At 35.9% G+C, this 12,685-nt stretch overlaps 3 protein-coding genes across 16 annotated transcripts; 1 reads left to right on the top strand and 2 right to left on the bottom strand.

Moving 5' to 3' along the window:
* Window positions 1–1,518: 1,518 nt before the first annotated feature.
* On the bottom strand, window positions 1,519–2,107 carry LOC105158316 (uncharacterized). The gene has a single exon (XM_011075071.3). It carries the CDS (start codon window positions 2,061–2,063, stop codon window positions 1,725–1,727), a length of 339 nt encoding a protein of 112 aa, XP_011073373.1. The 5' UTR covers window positions 2,064–2,107; the 3' UTR covers window positions 1,519–1,724.
* A 2,429-nt stretch (window positions 2,108–4,536) lies between these two features.
* Window positions 4,537–12,685, bottom strand: LOC105158401 (Tetratricopeptide repeat (TPR)-like superfamily protein). 14 transcript variants are annotated; one of them, XM_088881389.1, is made up of 8 exons: window positions 9,906–12,685; window positions 8,551–8,650; window positions 8,255–8,374; window positions 7,602–7,755; window positions 7,436–7,488; window positions 6,047–6,295; window positions 5,549–5,621; window positions 4,537–5,401 (listed from the first exon to the last, which is right to left on the bottom strand). In XM_088881389.1, the coding sequence occupies exon 1, from the start codon at window positions 12,457–12,459 to the stop codon at window positions 9,916–9,918; it is 2,544 nt and encodes an 847-aa protein (XP_088737515.1). In that variant the 5' UTR covers window positions 12,460–12,685; the 3' UTR covers window positions 4,537–5,401; window positions 5,549–5,621; window positions 6,047–6,295; window positions 7,436–7,488; window positions 7,602–7,755; window positions 8,255–8,374; window positions 8,551–8,650; window positions 9,906–9,915. The 14 variants fall into 14 exon arrangements, with proteins under 14 accessions (XP_088737515.1, XP_088737506.1, XP_088737517.1 ...); XM_088881380.1 differs by lacking the exon at window positions 7,602–7,755 and having other exon boundaries at window positions 8,255–8,371; XM_088881391.1 differs by having other exon boundaries at window positions 7,436–7,755; window positions 8,255–8,371.
* LOC105155917 (HXXXD-type acyl-transferase family protein) lies at window positions 4,993–6,543 on the top strand. The gene has a single exon (XM_011071901.3). It carries the CDS (start codon window positions 4,993–4,995, stop codon window positions 6,340–6,342), a length of 1,350 nt encoding a protein of 449 aa, XP_011070203.1. The 3' UTR covers window positions 6,343–6,543.

Below are 12,685 nucleotides of genomic sequence, written 5' to 3' on the forward strand. Positions count from 1 at the left end.
TACATTATATAACAAGCAAAATTATACGACATGGGGCTGAAGATGAGGTGCTTAACTACTAGACAAAGAAAAAGCAAGGAAGTAAAACACGACTACATGCTTCGTGGGAAAACACGACATACGTACAAAAAGCAACCTCGTCTTGATCTTAGGTTTTCTGCTGCTGTCTGCTACTTATGGAAAAGGGCAAAAGCGTTAAACAGCAGGGGCAGCGGGCAGGAGATGATGGTGTTGGTGGATCCGTATTTCGGTATTCCTGTTGTTCCTCACGTTGTTTCTGGGCAGCTGACCACAATGCAATAAGATCATATATATAGATAGATAGATATAGTTACATTTTCTGTAATTAATTATTATTACTTCATGTTTAGATATATATGTACTTATTATTGTCTGAATATATGTATGTATGTTCAATGGTAAAATTTGGAATTATGGTACGATGTTATGGGGTCTGTCGTGTCATCCATCATATAAATGTTACCAGTATAATGTCCATTAATGATATTATCTCAAGTGGTCTAATGTGTTTTTCTTGAATTTTCTACGATGATATAGCTGGAAAAAATGCAATTTTTAAGCCCCTGTGATATTGTAAATGTGTAAATTATTTTTTAATGGAATAAAAAATAGCAATTTACCTTTATGTAGTTTTAGAAATACACAGGGAGATAAATTGCTACTGTTTCTTTTTTTCATAAAGGAATAATTTACTCATTTGAAATATCACATGGGGCTAAATTGCATTAAATACTATAATATAGCTGCATAATTGACTATAAAAATTTTAAGAAACACTTTAATTAGGGAAAATTGCACTTTTGATTTTATATTATTGCAATTGTAATCCCACACATTAGAAGCTTAGTACTTTTGATCTCACAGAAACAAAAAAAAAAAAAATTATACTTTTGGTTCCCACCCCATTTAAACCGTTAAATGAGGGATGAAAAACTAGTTTTGAACGGTCAAAAGTGGTTTTTTACAATCGAAAATCACTAGGCCTTTTGGAAGGATTATATTCAATTTTTATAGAATGATAATTTTTCCCACTAAATTTTGCAGAAACATAAGTGAGATATATGCATAACTCTAAGCAGCTTATTTTTTGGCAAAATTTAGTGAAAAGAAATATCATTTTATCATGAGATGCATGAAAATTTTGAATTCCAAGTCTAGTGATTTTCAAATCATAAAAACCCACCTTTAACTATCCAAAAATGTTTAATGGTTTAAACGGGATATTGGAACAAAAAGTGCAATACCTTTTGTAACATGTAGGATCAAAATTGCAATAATACTTATTCAAAAGTGCAATTTTTTGAACCTTTTATTTCATGTGAGAGGCCCAAAACGCCTCACATAAACCACCCGTTTGGCTCAGACAAATCCTTCTATATAATCTCACTTATTCTGATATCATGGGTCGGCTATCAAGTACTACTTGCTGCACATTAACAGCTGCCCAACACACTTCCAATTTGTGCACTCTACTTTCAGATTAAAAACAATAATAAATAAATCAAAGTTAACTATGCGCTCTTCTTCAAAGTTTCCGACAAATCAAAACAAGTTATGCAGACAAGAAGAATACTACTCAACAAACAAAACACACCATTCTTTCACTCACATCACATTCTACAACATAACAACCAAATCAACATCCATCACTACCCTAAACCCAAAACAACACACACACCCCCCAATCAAACTGATGCTGTTATTCACTTCGGGGCGGTCCAACCCGGAGGATATCCGCCGAGAGGATACGTAGGAGCGGCGACACCAGTGGGAGGAACGGCTGTGCCGACAGGTTGATGTTGGTGGTGGAGGTGATGCGTTCCGTGCCGCAGCTTGTCTTCAATGTGCTGGGCTTTGGCTGCGTGCATCTTCATCTTGGCTTCGGCTTCCTTCACTTTCCTCCGCTCATGCGCTATCTCCTTCTCTTCTTTGGTCCTCGCCACAGCTTTCTCCGCCTTCTCTTGGGCTTTAGCTTCAAGGATCTCGGCGTGCTCCTTCACCACCGCCGCCGCGTCGTTTACTTTCTGCTTTGCGGAATGCATCTTGCTACTTCAACACTCTTTGATATCTGATGAATCCCAAACCAAAGATTATTACTATTTATAAGATTGTGCAAGTGGGAGACTGCGCCACGCCTACGTCCATGTGTCCTTCATGCACCTCTTTGTCGGTTTAGATACACCACAATCCAAACCATCCTACGCCCCAAGTTTGCTTATGATTTTGTCTCATTAATTGCACTTCAATCCTCTCTAAGAATAAAAAAATTCAATTTCCTCCCCAAAATTTTAAAAATATACTTATACCTCCACCAATAATTTATTATTTTCGCCTGACTCTATTACAAAAAATACTGCGATTAGGAAAATAAATTGTGAAAATTTTTAATTTTTCCTTCATTTAATATTTTTATGTAATAATTTTGTATTTTTTAAAAAATTATGTAAAGATGTTAAATTCACTCTATATATATACATATTATATTTATCTCTTTATAAATTCAAAAGTATACATGAAAAAGTTAAATGAGAGGCAAAATTAAAAATTTATATAAATTTTTTTGCTTATATCAATAATTTTCCTCCTACCCTAGCGAAAGGTGGTCAGATGGAAATTTAGATTCGGAGGGAGTGTAAGCGCAATTTTAAAATTCTTTTAAAGGAGAATGTAATTTAGCAGTTTTAAAGGAAATTTAAGTGTAGGTAACTCTATTGAAAAATAAGATAAAAATGAATTTACACCTATATTGTGTAAATCTTCAAACACCTCCTTAAAATTACGTGTCATTAGTTGATTAGTTGACGGTGTTAGTTAGTATTTTAAATTACCACCATAACCCCATACGCTAGATGCGCCTCACAATATATATTTGGCTAAATTTCATTTTATCCCCCTATATTTTATTAAAATAACAAAAAGAGTCCTTATAATTTGAAAATAAGTAAAAAAAATCTCTCGTATTTTATAAATCCTTATAAAAGAATCCCTTGCTATTAGGATTTTGACGGAGTACGTGCGAGTGATGCGACTTAGGGACTGTTTTGGCTTCTTACATGATTTTTTTTGTTGTTGTTATGACTAAAATGCCCCTATATGACTGTATAATAGTTTTGGGTATTTTTTAATTATTTTTAACTTATTTTGAGTATTTCTTTTTTTATTTTCATCTCTATAAAAATTTTAAAAAAAATAATATATTTTGTTTAAATATACAAAAAAATTATATAAACTTTTTAATGTTTAATCTAATTAAAAATTTAAATATCTCAACAAATATGCATTTAGTTATAGAGATGATACAATTAACAAATTTAAATATTATATAATTAAAAATATTAATAAGTTATAGTTGAATTTATTACATTATAAAAATTATACATTACTATTTTTTATTTCAAATTTTTTTAACAATACAAAAAATAAAAATATTTTTTTTATACATATTAATATACATTATTACTTTTTTTATTTCTAATTTTTGGAACAATATATTTCTATTACATATTAAATACCAAAATAATTAAAAAATTACACTAAAAAGAATAATATACTAAATTTTATTTTTTAAATTTAGACATGTACATGAATATAAATCTTAAGCAATTATAATAATTATAATTTATGAATTAATTGAAATTATTGTTTATGTTAAATATTTTATTAATTATATTAATTTTTGTAAATGATATTTAGATTTAATTATTATTTAAAACAAAAAACAAATCTAATGATATATATGTATATCAGACTAAATAACTAATTAAATATCTAATAATTAATTTTTTAAAAGAAAAACCTGGGGGCAACAGCGATGGTCGTTGTGCCGTCGCCCTTTTTCTTTTCTTTCCACCGTCACCCTTTTTGTTTTTTGGGCGACAGCCGTTTTCCTTTTTCTGAGCGACGGCGACGTCGCAGGGGTGGGGAAGGGGATAGGGAGGGGTTGGGGCGGGGTGGAGCAACATGGGTGGGGTGGGGTGAGTTAGGGTTTTTTTTGTTTGAATTATATATAATTATAATAATTTCAACTATTTATATATAATATAAGCCAGTCAATGAAAGAGTATAATGGTCAAACGATAATAAATTTAACACTATCATAACTTTGGTCAAAAAAAATGGAGAGTGAGCTGAGTTTTTAAAACACAGATAACTATTTTGCCCATTTTCAAATTAGAATGGATTCAGTTTTCAAAATATAGGGGGATTTTATCTTGAACATGACACATCTTTCATATATTTTAGTATTCAATTGATTTATGTTTATTGAGATAGTGATATTACAATTTTGAAACATGTATAAATATTTTTGAGGTGCTAATACAAAATAAAATATTTATTTATCATAGATACAAAATATCATGAATAAATACATAGTTTATGTTTCCTTTACATTTTCTTATAATTATTCAATCGGTGTTTTATTATGTCTAAAATTTTAACCCATACATTTTTCTTTATAGACAAATGCTTTTTTATTTTCTTTTGTTGGTTTTCATTAAGAAAACTGGAACCATGTAAAGGGGAAAAGAAAAGAAAGGCCTTCTTGTGAGCAAGCAGTCAGCACGTCCATTCTAATACAGGGTCCAGCTGACATCAATCCCACAATACACCTAATGCAATCATACATATTAGACAGAGGGTAGTGCCTGCCCTCTCTTTTCCCAGGTAATTGGACAACATTTTGTAGTGCCAAACACGCACACATATCCCACCATACAAGTCATTATGGGAATATCTGACTTGAACTGACCGGATCCCAGATTCTTGCCTCGTGGGATCTTGATTTCACGGAGGAGAAGAGAGATCAAGAAAGGGAAGCGGACAAAAACAGTAGGCTCACTTCTGTAGTTCAGCTCATTGATCTCGTCCGTTTCTGCAGGCTATATAACCCCTGCACGCTACGTCCTTATCTCCAACCTGAATATATTACGAAAAAACACTTTCTACTTGTTGCACTAATTTGTGTTTCAAATGGCTAGCCAGGACGCCTTTCACGGAATTTTTGAGGTGGAGGTTGTAAGAAAAACAGTTGTTAAAGCAGCAGGTCCTGTGCCCGAGAGTCATGTTATCTCCCTTTCAAATCTTGATCTCTTGTCGGGCCGATTTCCAGTCACATACATCTACTTTTACAGGCGAACACATAGCAGCTCCTTGATACGTGGAAGCCTCAAGGAGTCACTCGCTCAGTGCCTCAGCCATTTCTACCCATTCGCAGGTAGGATTTCTGAGAACCCAAAATCAGGTGAACCTGAGATCATCTGCGACAATAGTGGAGCGCTCGTGGTAGAAGCACAAGCAAGCATTTCTCTGGACGAGTTCGACTTTTACAACCTCAACAAGTCTCTTCAAGGGAAGCTCATCTCTGTCAACCACCAGTTCCCTGTACAGGTTCAAATCACAAATTACATCCGTGGAGGCATTTCGATGACATTCACGTTCGACCATGCACTAGGTGATGCAACTGCATTCAGCAAGTTTCTAGTGACGTGGTCTGAGATAGCCATGAAAAAACCAATATCTTGCTCACCAGACCATAGTAGAAGTCTTCGGGCCAGGTTCCCTCCGACTTATGATCCATCATTGGATGAAGAATTTGTCTCCTGCACCATGGAAGAAATATGCAACATACCCGCAATTAGTATATTGCTCAAACGTCTGTATTACATAGATGAATCCAGCATCAATAGATTGCAAAGACTTGCAAGCGCCAACGGTAACAAAAGAACCAAAATCGAGGCCTTTTCAGCTTATATTTGGAAGGTTATGGCAAATGCTATCGACAAAAACCATGAGTTTTGCAAGATAGGGTGGTTGGTTGACGGACGATCAAGATTATCCAAGTGTCAGAATTCTATGTCCAACTACATAGGCAACGTGCTATCTCTAGCTTTTGGAGAGTCAAACGTGGCGGATCTAAAGAAAGGATCAATCGCAGGTATAGCAGATATAATTCACAAAGCTATCTCAACAGTAACTAATGAAGCACATTTCAGGAATCTGATTGATTGGGTAGAGTGCCACAGACCTGGACTGATGATATCAAAGAATGTTCTTGGTCTCGGTGGACCTGCCCTTGTAATATCATCAGGTAGAAGATTTCCTGTGGCTGAATTAGACTTTGGTTTTGGTAATCCAGTGCTCGGAACAGTCAGTTCAACCATAGAGGGACTTGGAGTTGGCTACATAAACCAAAGGCAAAGTGCTGGCGCGGATGGGTCTTGGACTGTCTCGGCAATCTTATGGCCAGAGATGGTGGAGGCACTTGAATCAGATCCTAACCACATATTTCAGCCAATGAATCTTAATCATATTCAACTGTAATGTTTCTTTTACATAAATAAGCATCTAAACGGTTACGTTCATATACTTCTACTGCTGCTATATATGGCATTTGTATTCTTACATAGACCTTCTATATGGTAGAAGGTACAACTTTACTTCGCCAGTTAATAGCTTATGGCTTTGCTTCACTCTGCAGTTGTTTTATTCTATCTCCATAAAATTAAAAACAATTCATATGCATTGAGAAGAATACGGTTCATATACACTTCCAGCTTCAGAAAGATTGAGGGTTAAATATCTATAATAGATCTAATGCTAAAAGTACTTCATTTTAAAACCAGACCAGGCAGGCAGCTGAAAAAACTTCCATGGGATGACCTTTTGAGGAGTCGTTCCAGGGCAGACTTCCCATTCATTCAATAGAAATGGTCGCCAAGACTTCATGATTATGCGCCAATCTTATCCTCAAAGAACTTTGATCAAATCACTAACTGGTTATCAAGACAACTACCAACATTCCGGTGGTTGGCAATCATTTAACCTTTTTTTCGCTCAGATATTGTTAGCAACAACATATGAGGAGTTGTTAATGTATTATCTCAGATCAAAGTTTCTAAACTTAATACAGGCTCAAATCTTAGCACAAAAGTTTTTCTTTTGCACTTTTCTTCTATCATTTGTCTTGGAAATAGGTGTCAATAAAGTAGTCATCACTCTTATAACTTATAATACACAAAGCTAACATTACCAAATTCAAAAAATGAAACGTAGCCCATTTCCATTTCTAAATACTACTGTAATGCCCTAGAATAGGAAATCTTTTGGGGAAAAGAACCTTCATAATTCTAATAATTGATAGGATGGAAGTTTAAGGTTTTGACCAGTTGGAGAATAACTTCCCATGTTATAATATGATATTATTAATATATCTATCAAAAGTGCCTGGAGGTGTATTGGGATGTTTCAAGGTGAAGAATAATAATTACATGAATTCAACTGGGCTTGAATTTGCAAATTATGTTTCAGCTAAAAGATATAACTGAAAATAAGAATAGTTGGATTTGAAGGTAGCATGCATATGAATAATATAAAAATGCATGTAATGCAAATAAAGTCGGTGCAAATTATGTACCTTCCAAGTAAAATTATGAAACAACTAGACGCTACCAATGGCAGACCCTGCAACTGAAAATGAGAAAAATAAAATTTAGATAAATCAAAGCTATATAATTGGAGCTTTTGAAAATGATGGCATGTGCCTATATCCAGCGGAGGAACAATGAAAACTGTATGCACACCACTTTCAGATACTTCTCCAGCCCCACTGAAACCAAGTCTTCGGAGTTTTCATCTTTTAGGTGCCATAGGGTCAAAAGCTACAACTGGTCAGTAACCACCATTATCATGAAGTGCCATGGTCAAGGAAAGGACAGCATGCAAATAAAACTAGGTCTGTCAACAATGAACAGGGGAAAAGATTAGCCTTCCTCCCCATCACCCATCTATAGCACGGTTATAATTGCCCATATGCAGAGGAAGGTGAAGACTATTGTAATTGTCAGACAGAGACGACCTATGAGCTGTACTAGTACTTCAAACAATGATCTTAACTCTTAAGGTAGGGCAATTAGCTAATAATTGAAACAATTGTGAACCATGGCCATACTCTCTAATTAAATATTCTTCTTCACAACTACTGATTCAGAACATGGTTCAGTTCAAATCATGGAAACATTATTGTGTGCTGAGTGCCAAGGGCTCTCTCAAATTGCAAATTGAGTTGTCAAATCCAAAACTCGAAACAATACTCTAAAATCTCAGAGCGCCAAAGATCATACAATAGCACAGAAGTAAAGATCCAGCATTTCAATAATGATTAAGAGAAGTTCTGAGAATATTTAGAGGGAGCTCAGACGAAGGACCGCAATGTAGCAGGAGCAGATAGTAATACCTTGAAGCCCATATTGTCTGGGACTTGATCATCGGCTGACATTCAAGGTGAGTCCAGAAAAAGTCAGGAGATACCCAATTTATTCTTATGTTTGTTCGATGATCCAATCTTCCTGTTCTGCTGTCATTTATCAGCCAAAAAATCAGTAATTTCACTATTAGAATGACAAATTTCATGCCTAAACAAGAAAAGAAAATCTAAGGGAAGCTTCAACTGTTTTTTCCTTCATTCCATAACCATCTTTGATTAAATTCTCACAATAGAGTTCTTCCCACCATGAAATTGAAATTTAATACCTGCTAAAATCCATGAATTGCCCCGTACTTTAAAACCTTGCTCTTACATGGACGTCTAACAAGAGCTTGCTTCACAGTAGGTACCAATATATATCGCAGCCTAATCAAAAACACCAATTAATTGATGAAAGCAGAGGCTCTAACAAGGTAAACACTTATCCTCTTTAAAAAGGATGCTCCGATAAAGTGACTACAATCAAGATATTTGAGAAATGTAATTGCACAAAATGCAATTTCAGATGAAATTAGCCCACTCCCAAAGAAAATCTAAATATACAGTAACCAAGAGATGAGACAAATACACATAGCATAAATATTAGCAGACAATCACTAATAGATCCTTTTATCATTTGAATCAAGCTGGCCCCATTAGCAGCAATAAAACAGTTCATGTTCATGGCAACATATATATAGATATAGATATAGATATAAGTACAGTAAATGGTACATACGTAGAATTATAGACAAGATATGAGAACCATAGAATTAAAATAAAATAAGCATGTTGCAGATTGTGATCACATACACACATTCGAGAGCACCACTCCAGACACCCTTAGACTTAAACACCACAAGACTGGTTTCAAACAACAGTTGAAAATTGAAACTTAGATAGTTAGCAATTAGGATGATCTCTAAACATAAAAGAGTGTTCATAAATTTGGAGGCATTAGAAGCTTCACAATTCAGGATACTTGTTCAAGGTGACAAGTTTGCCCAAATACTTGTTCAAAATTTCGCCCCATTTAATAAAGAAGCACTATCTTCACCTTTGCTGTCTTCCTACATAATTTCTGTAATTCTGCAAATTATTCTGAAAGTTGGAAACGGCAAACATCATCAGCAAATCTAGGAGGATAGATGCAAGCCCTTCAGTTGTTATCTTATTCCATAATGATTGCTGTTCTGAACTTTCCTAAATCTGTTTACACACTCAGTGCTCTCTAGAATTGATTTTCTGATCCTTATTTTTGTTTTCTGAAGACAGTACGGATAAAGATAATCATTTCTTAAAGTAGTGGAACATGTCTAGAACTTATCAGTTCTGTGTTGAAAAATATCCTCAAAAGTGAGTGTCGCCGGCATCCCACTACTTATTAGCTCACCTGAACACAACAGGCCAGAACATCACCATGAATGCAGTTGTCTTATCACTGAACAACCAGCTATCCTAATATAAAACAAGCAAAGTAGAAAAAGGACCAACTCCGCAAACAAGTTTAACCAACTGAATGGAATGTAAGAACAAATGCACACAAGACCACCAACATAAGAAATAAATATAGAGATACATGTGTTTTATTTCAAAAGAATCAATTTGCTTGAAGAAACAAAGTACTGAGTAAAATGCCTACCATGCCAGAGTTAGTCATTCTCAATCCTTGCTCGTTGGGGCATGCAGTGAACCAATGAAGTGTGTGCAACTTCATCTAAATGTATTCCTCTATCAGACATGTGATCCCACAGGTTAAATGCTTCTTCTACTTCGCCTTCCTTGCAGAACCCATGTGTCAATATATTGTAAGTTACTAAATCAGGAGTGATTCCCTTGCTTAACATTTCTTTGAGATTCTCAGAAGCCTCCTTCGTTCTACCCAACTTGCAGTACCCATTGATGATAACTGTATAAGTTATCTTGTTAGGCTGTACACCAAATGAAGACATTTCCTGCAAGAGGCTCCTTGCTTCGTCCATCTGGCCTAGCTTACTGTAGCCACCAATAAGTGCAGTGTAGCACACAACATTGGGCAGCAGACCTTCCTTTCTCATTTCATTGAGTAGATTTTTGGACTCATTTACTTGGCCAACATTGCTCATTCCATGTATTAGCGAAGAATATGTGGCAAGAGTAGGAGTAATTTCTTTGCTTCTCATGTCATCAAGAAGTTTGAGGGCCTCTGGCACGTTTCCAATCTGAGAATATGCTCTGATAAGTGTATTGTATACAACAGCATTTGGTTCAATTTTCTGCTGGAGCAACATATGGAAGAAATTTATAGCCCCTTCAACTTTCCCGGCATTGCAAAAACCACCTATCATAACCCCATATGAGTTAACACTAGGAACAAGACCATTCCTTCGAATCTCATGCCAAAGCATCAGCGCATTGTCCATTTTCCCTTTATTACAAAATCCATGCATCAACAAATTGTAAGTAACAATGTCTGGAGAAATTCCTTTTTCAGCCATTTCTTCCTTGAGCTTCAACCCAGCCTCCAGCCGATCCTCTTTACAACATCCATAAATGAGTGCATTATAAGTAAATGTATCCAACCCAACACCCCTATCCAACATACTCTTGAGAAGCAATTTAGCCTCATGCAACTTACCCACTTTACAAAGTCCAAAAATAAGAGCATTTGAGGTCACTGTATTAGCAGCAAATCCTTTATCCTGCAGCATATAATATAGCCTCAGGGCATCGGAATGCATATTTTTCCAGCAAAGTCCACTCATCAATGTTGTCAGCAACCCTTGGTTAGGCCCTAAGTTCTTAGAGATCATTAAGACAATAAATTTTATTGCGGACTCAAAGCGTTCATTTTTACATAGACCATGAATGACAGAATTTATAGTACCTAATTTTATACTAAAACCTCCTGTTACCATCTCATTTAAGAACTGCTCAGCTAAATCAATTTGATTTTCCTTGCAGAGTCCACTTATAAGAGTGTTATAAGTAACTGAATTCGGAATAACACCTTGTGATAACATTTCATCCTTTAACTTCAGTGCAGTAGTTACATTCCTTATTCTGCAGTACCCATCAATCAATGTGTTATAAACAACTTCATTGGGGACAAAACCCTTACCCAACATCTCTTTCAAAACACAATCAGCTTCATCAAATTTCTCGAGTTTCATGAGACCATTTATCAGCACGCTATAAGTAACGAGAGTGGGTTTCACCCCGCAATCTATCATTCTCCTCTTAAGCTGAAATGCATCTCCCATACTCCCATTTTTGCACAGTCCATGCATAAGGTTATTATAGGTAACAACATTAGGAGCAACACCCGAATTCTCCATTTTCTTAAACAACGCCAATGCCTCATCAACCTGGCCTCCTTTGCACAATGCGTTTATTGCAGTACTGTATAAGTAAACATCCGGTGAAGAATCCCTTGAAACAATAACAAAAACCTCGTAGCTCTTCTTGGGTTCATTCGCCTTCACAAGCAAGGTCATCAAAACATTGCAAGTCTTGAAAGACGGAACCAACCCTCGACCAGCTAGAAACCTAAAAACATCCATTGTAACATCAAAACCCAAATTCTGAAACTCAGTTGCATAAACATGAACCAAAATATCAAACCCTTTAATACCATTCCTAAATTTATCTGAACCCAAATAAGTATCTGCCAAAACATTGGCAATCTCTCTGTGCAAATCCCCAACATCATCCCTCAAAGTCACGGGCAACTTCCCATCAATCAACCTTATCAAGAGCAGCCGCGCGCCTGAGTCAAGATTCTTTGAAACTAACAAGTGGAACAAAAGGCAATATGATCTAAGAGTGAACCTAAAGCTGCAAGACTCGCAAGCAAAGTAAAAGAACTTCAATGCAGTCGAAGCGTTAACGTACTTGTGGATTTCCCAGAAAATGGAATCAAACTGATGAGGAGTGAAATGGGTTAGTAAATCTTTGCACTGATTTATAGTTAAATTTGCGCTCGACAAGATTGAAAACGAACTGTCCTTATTATGTAAACTCCGATCAAATGCTGCTGCAGATGGCGTCGCCTCAAGATTTGATGAACCCACTTCTTGCGGTTCCGGTTTCGGGTTTTGGGGTTTCTGCAAAGGATGGAGCGATACGGTTAAGGGGCGTTTGATCGGAAGGAAGAGTATTGCTGCGGTGTTGGTCGCGGCGGCGGTTTTCTGGACTAGTAATCTTCTCATGTCCATATAAACAATACTTAGATGTACACAAGTATATTAATGTGCGATAATTCTAGAGAGATGAAAGTGTAGAAGGAAGAGCGGGTGGTGGCGACGGCGAGGCCATTAGACTCGGGAAGTTTTTGGTGAGAGGAACAGAAATGGCCACGAAGAAAGAAAGAGGAACTTCTTGTCGGGTCTACGGGTCTGGGTTTTAAGGTCCGAAAACCAAAACCAAAGACCCTTTCTGTAA

Source organism: Sesamum indicum, linkage group LG1 (assembly GCF_026168435.1).
Source record: "Sesamum indicum cultivar Baizhima isolate 11 linkage group LG1, ASM2616843v1, whole genome shotgun sequence".
Taxonomy (NCBI): domain Eukaryota; kingdom Viridiplantae; phylum Streptophyta; class Magnoliopsida; order Lamiales; family Pedaliaceae; genus Sesamum; species Sesamum indicum.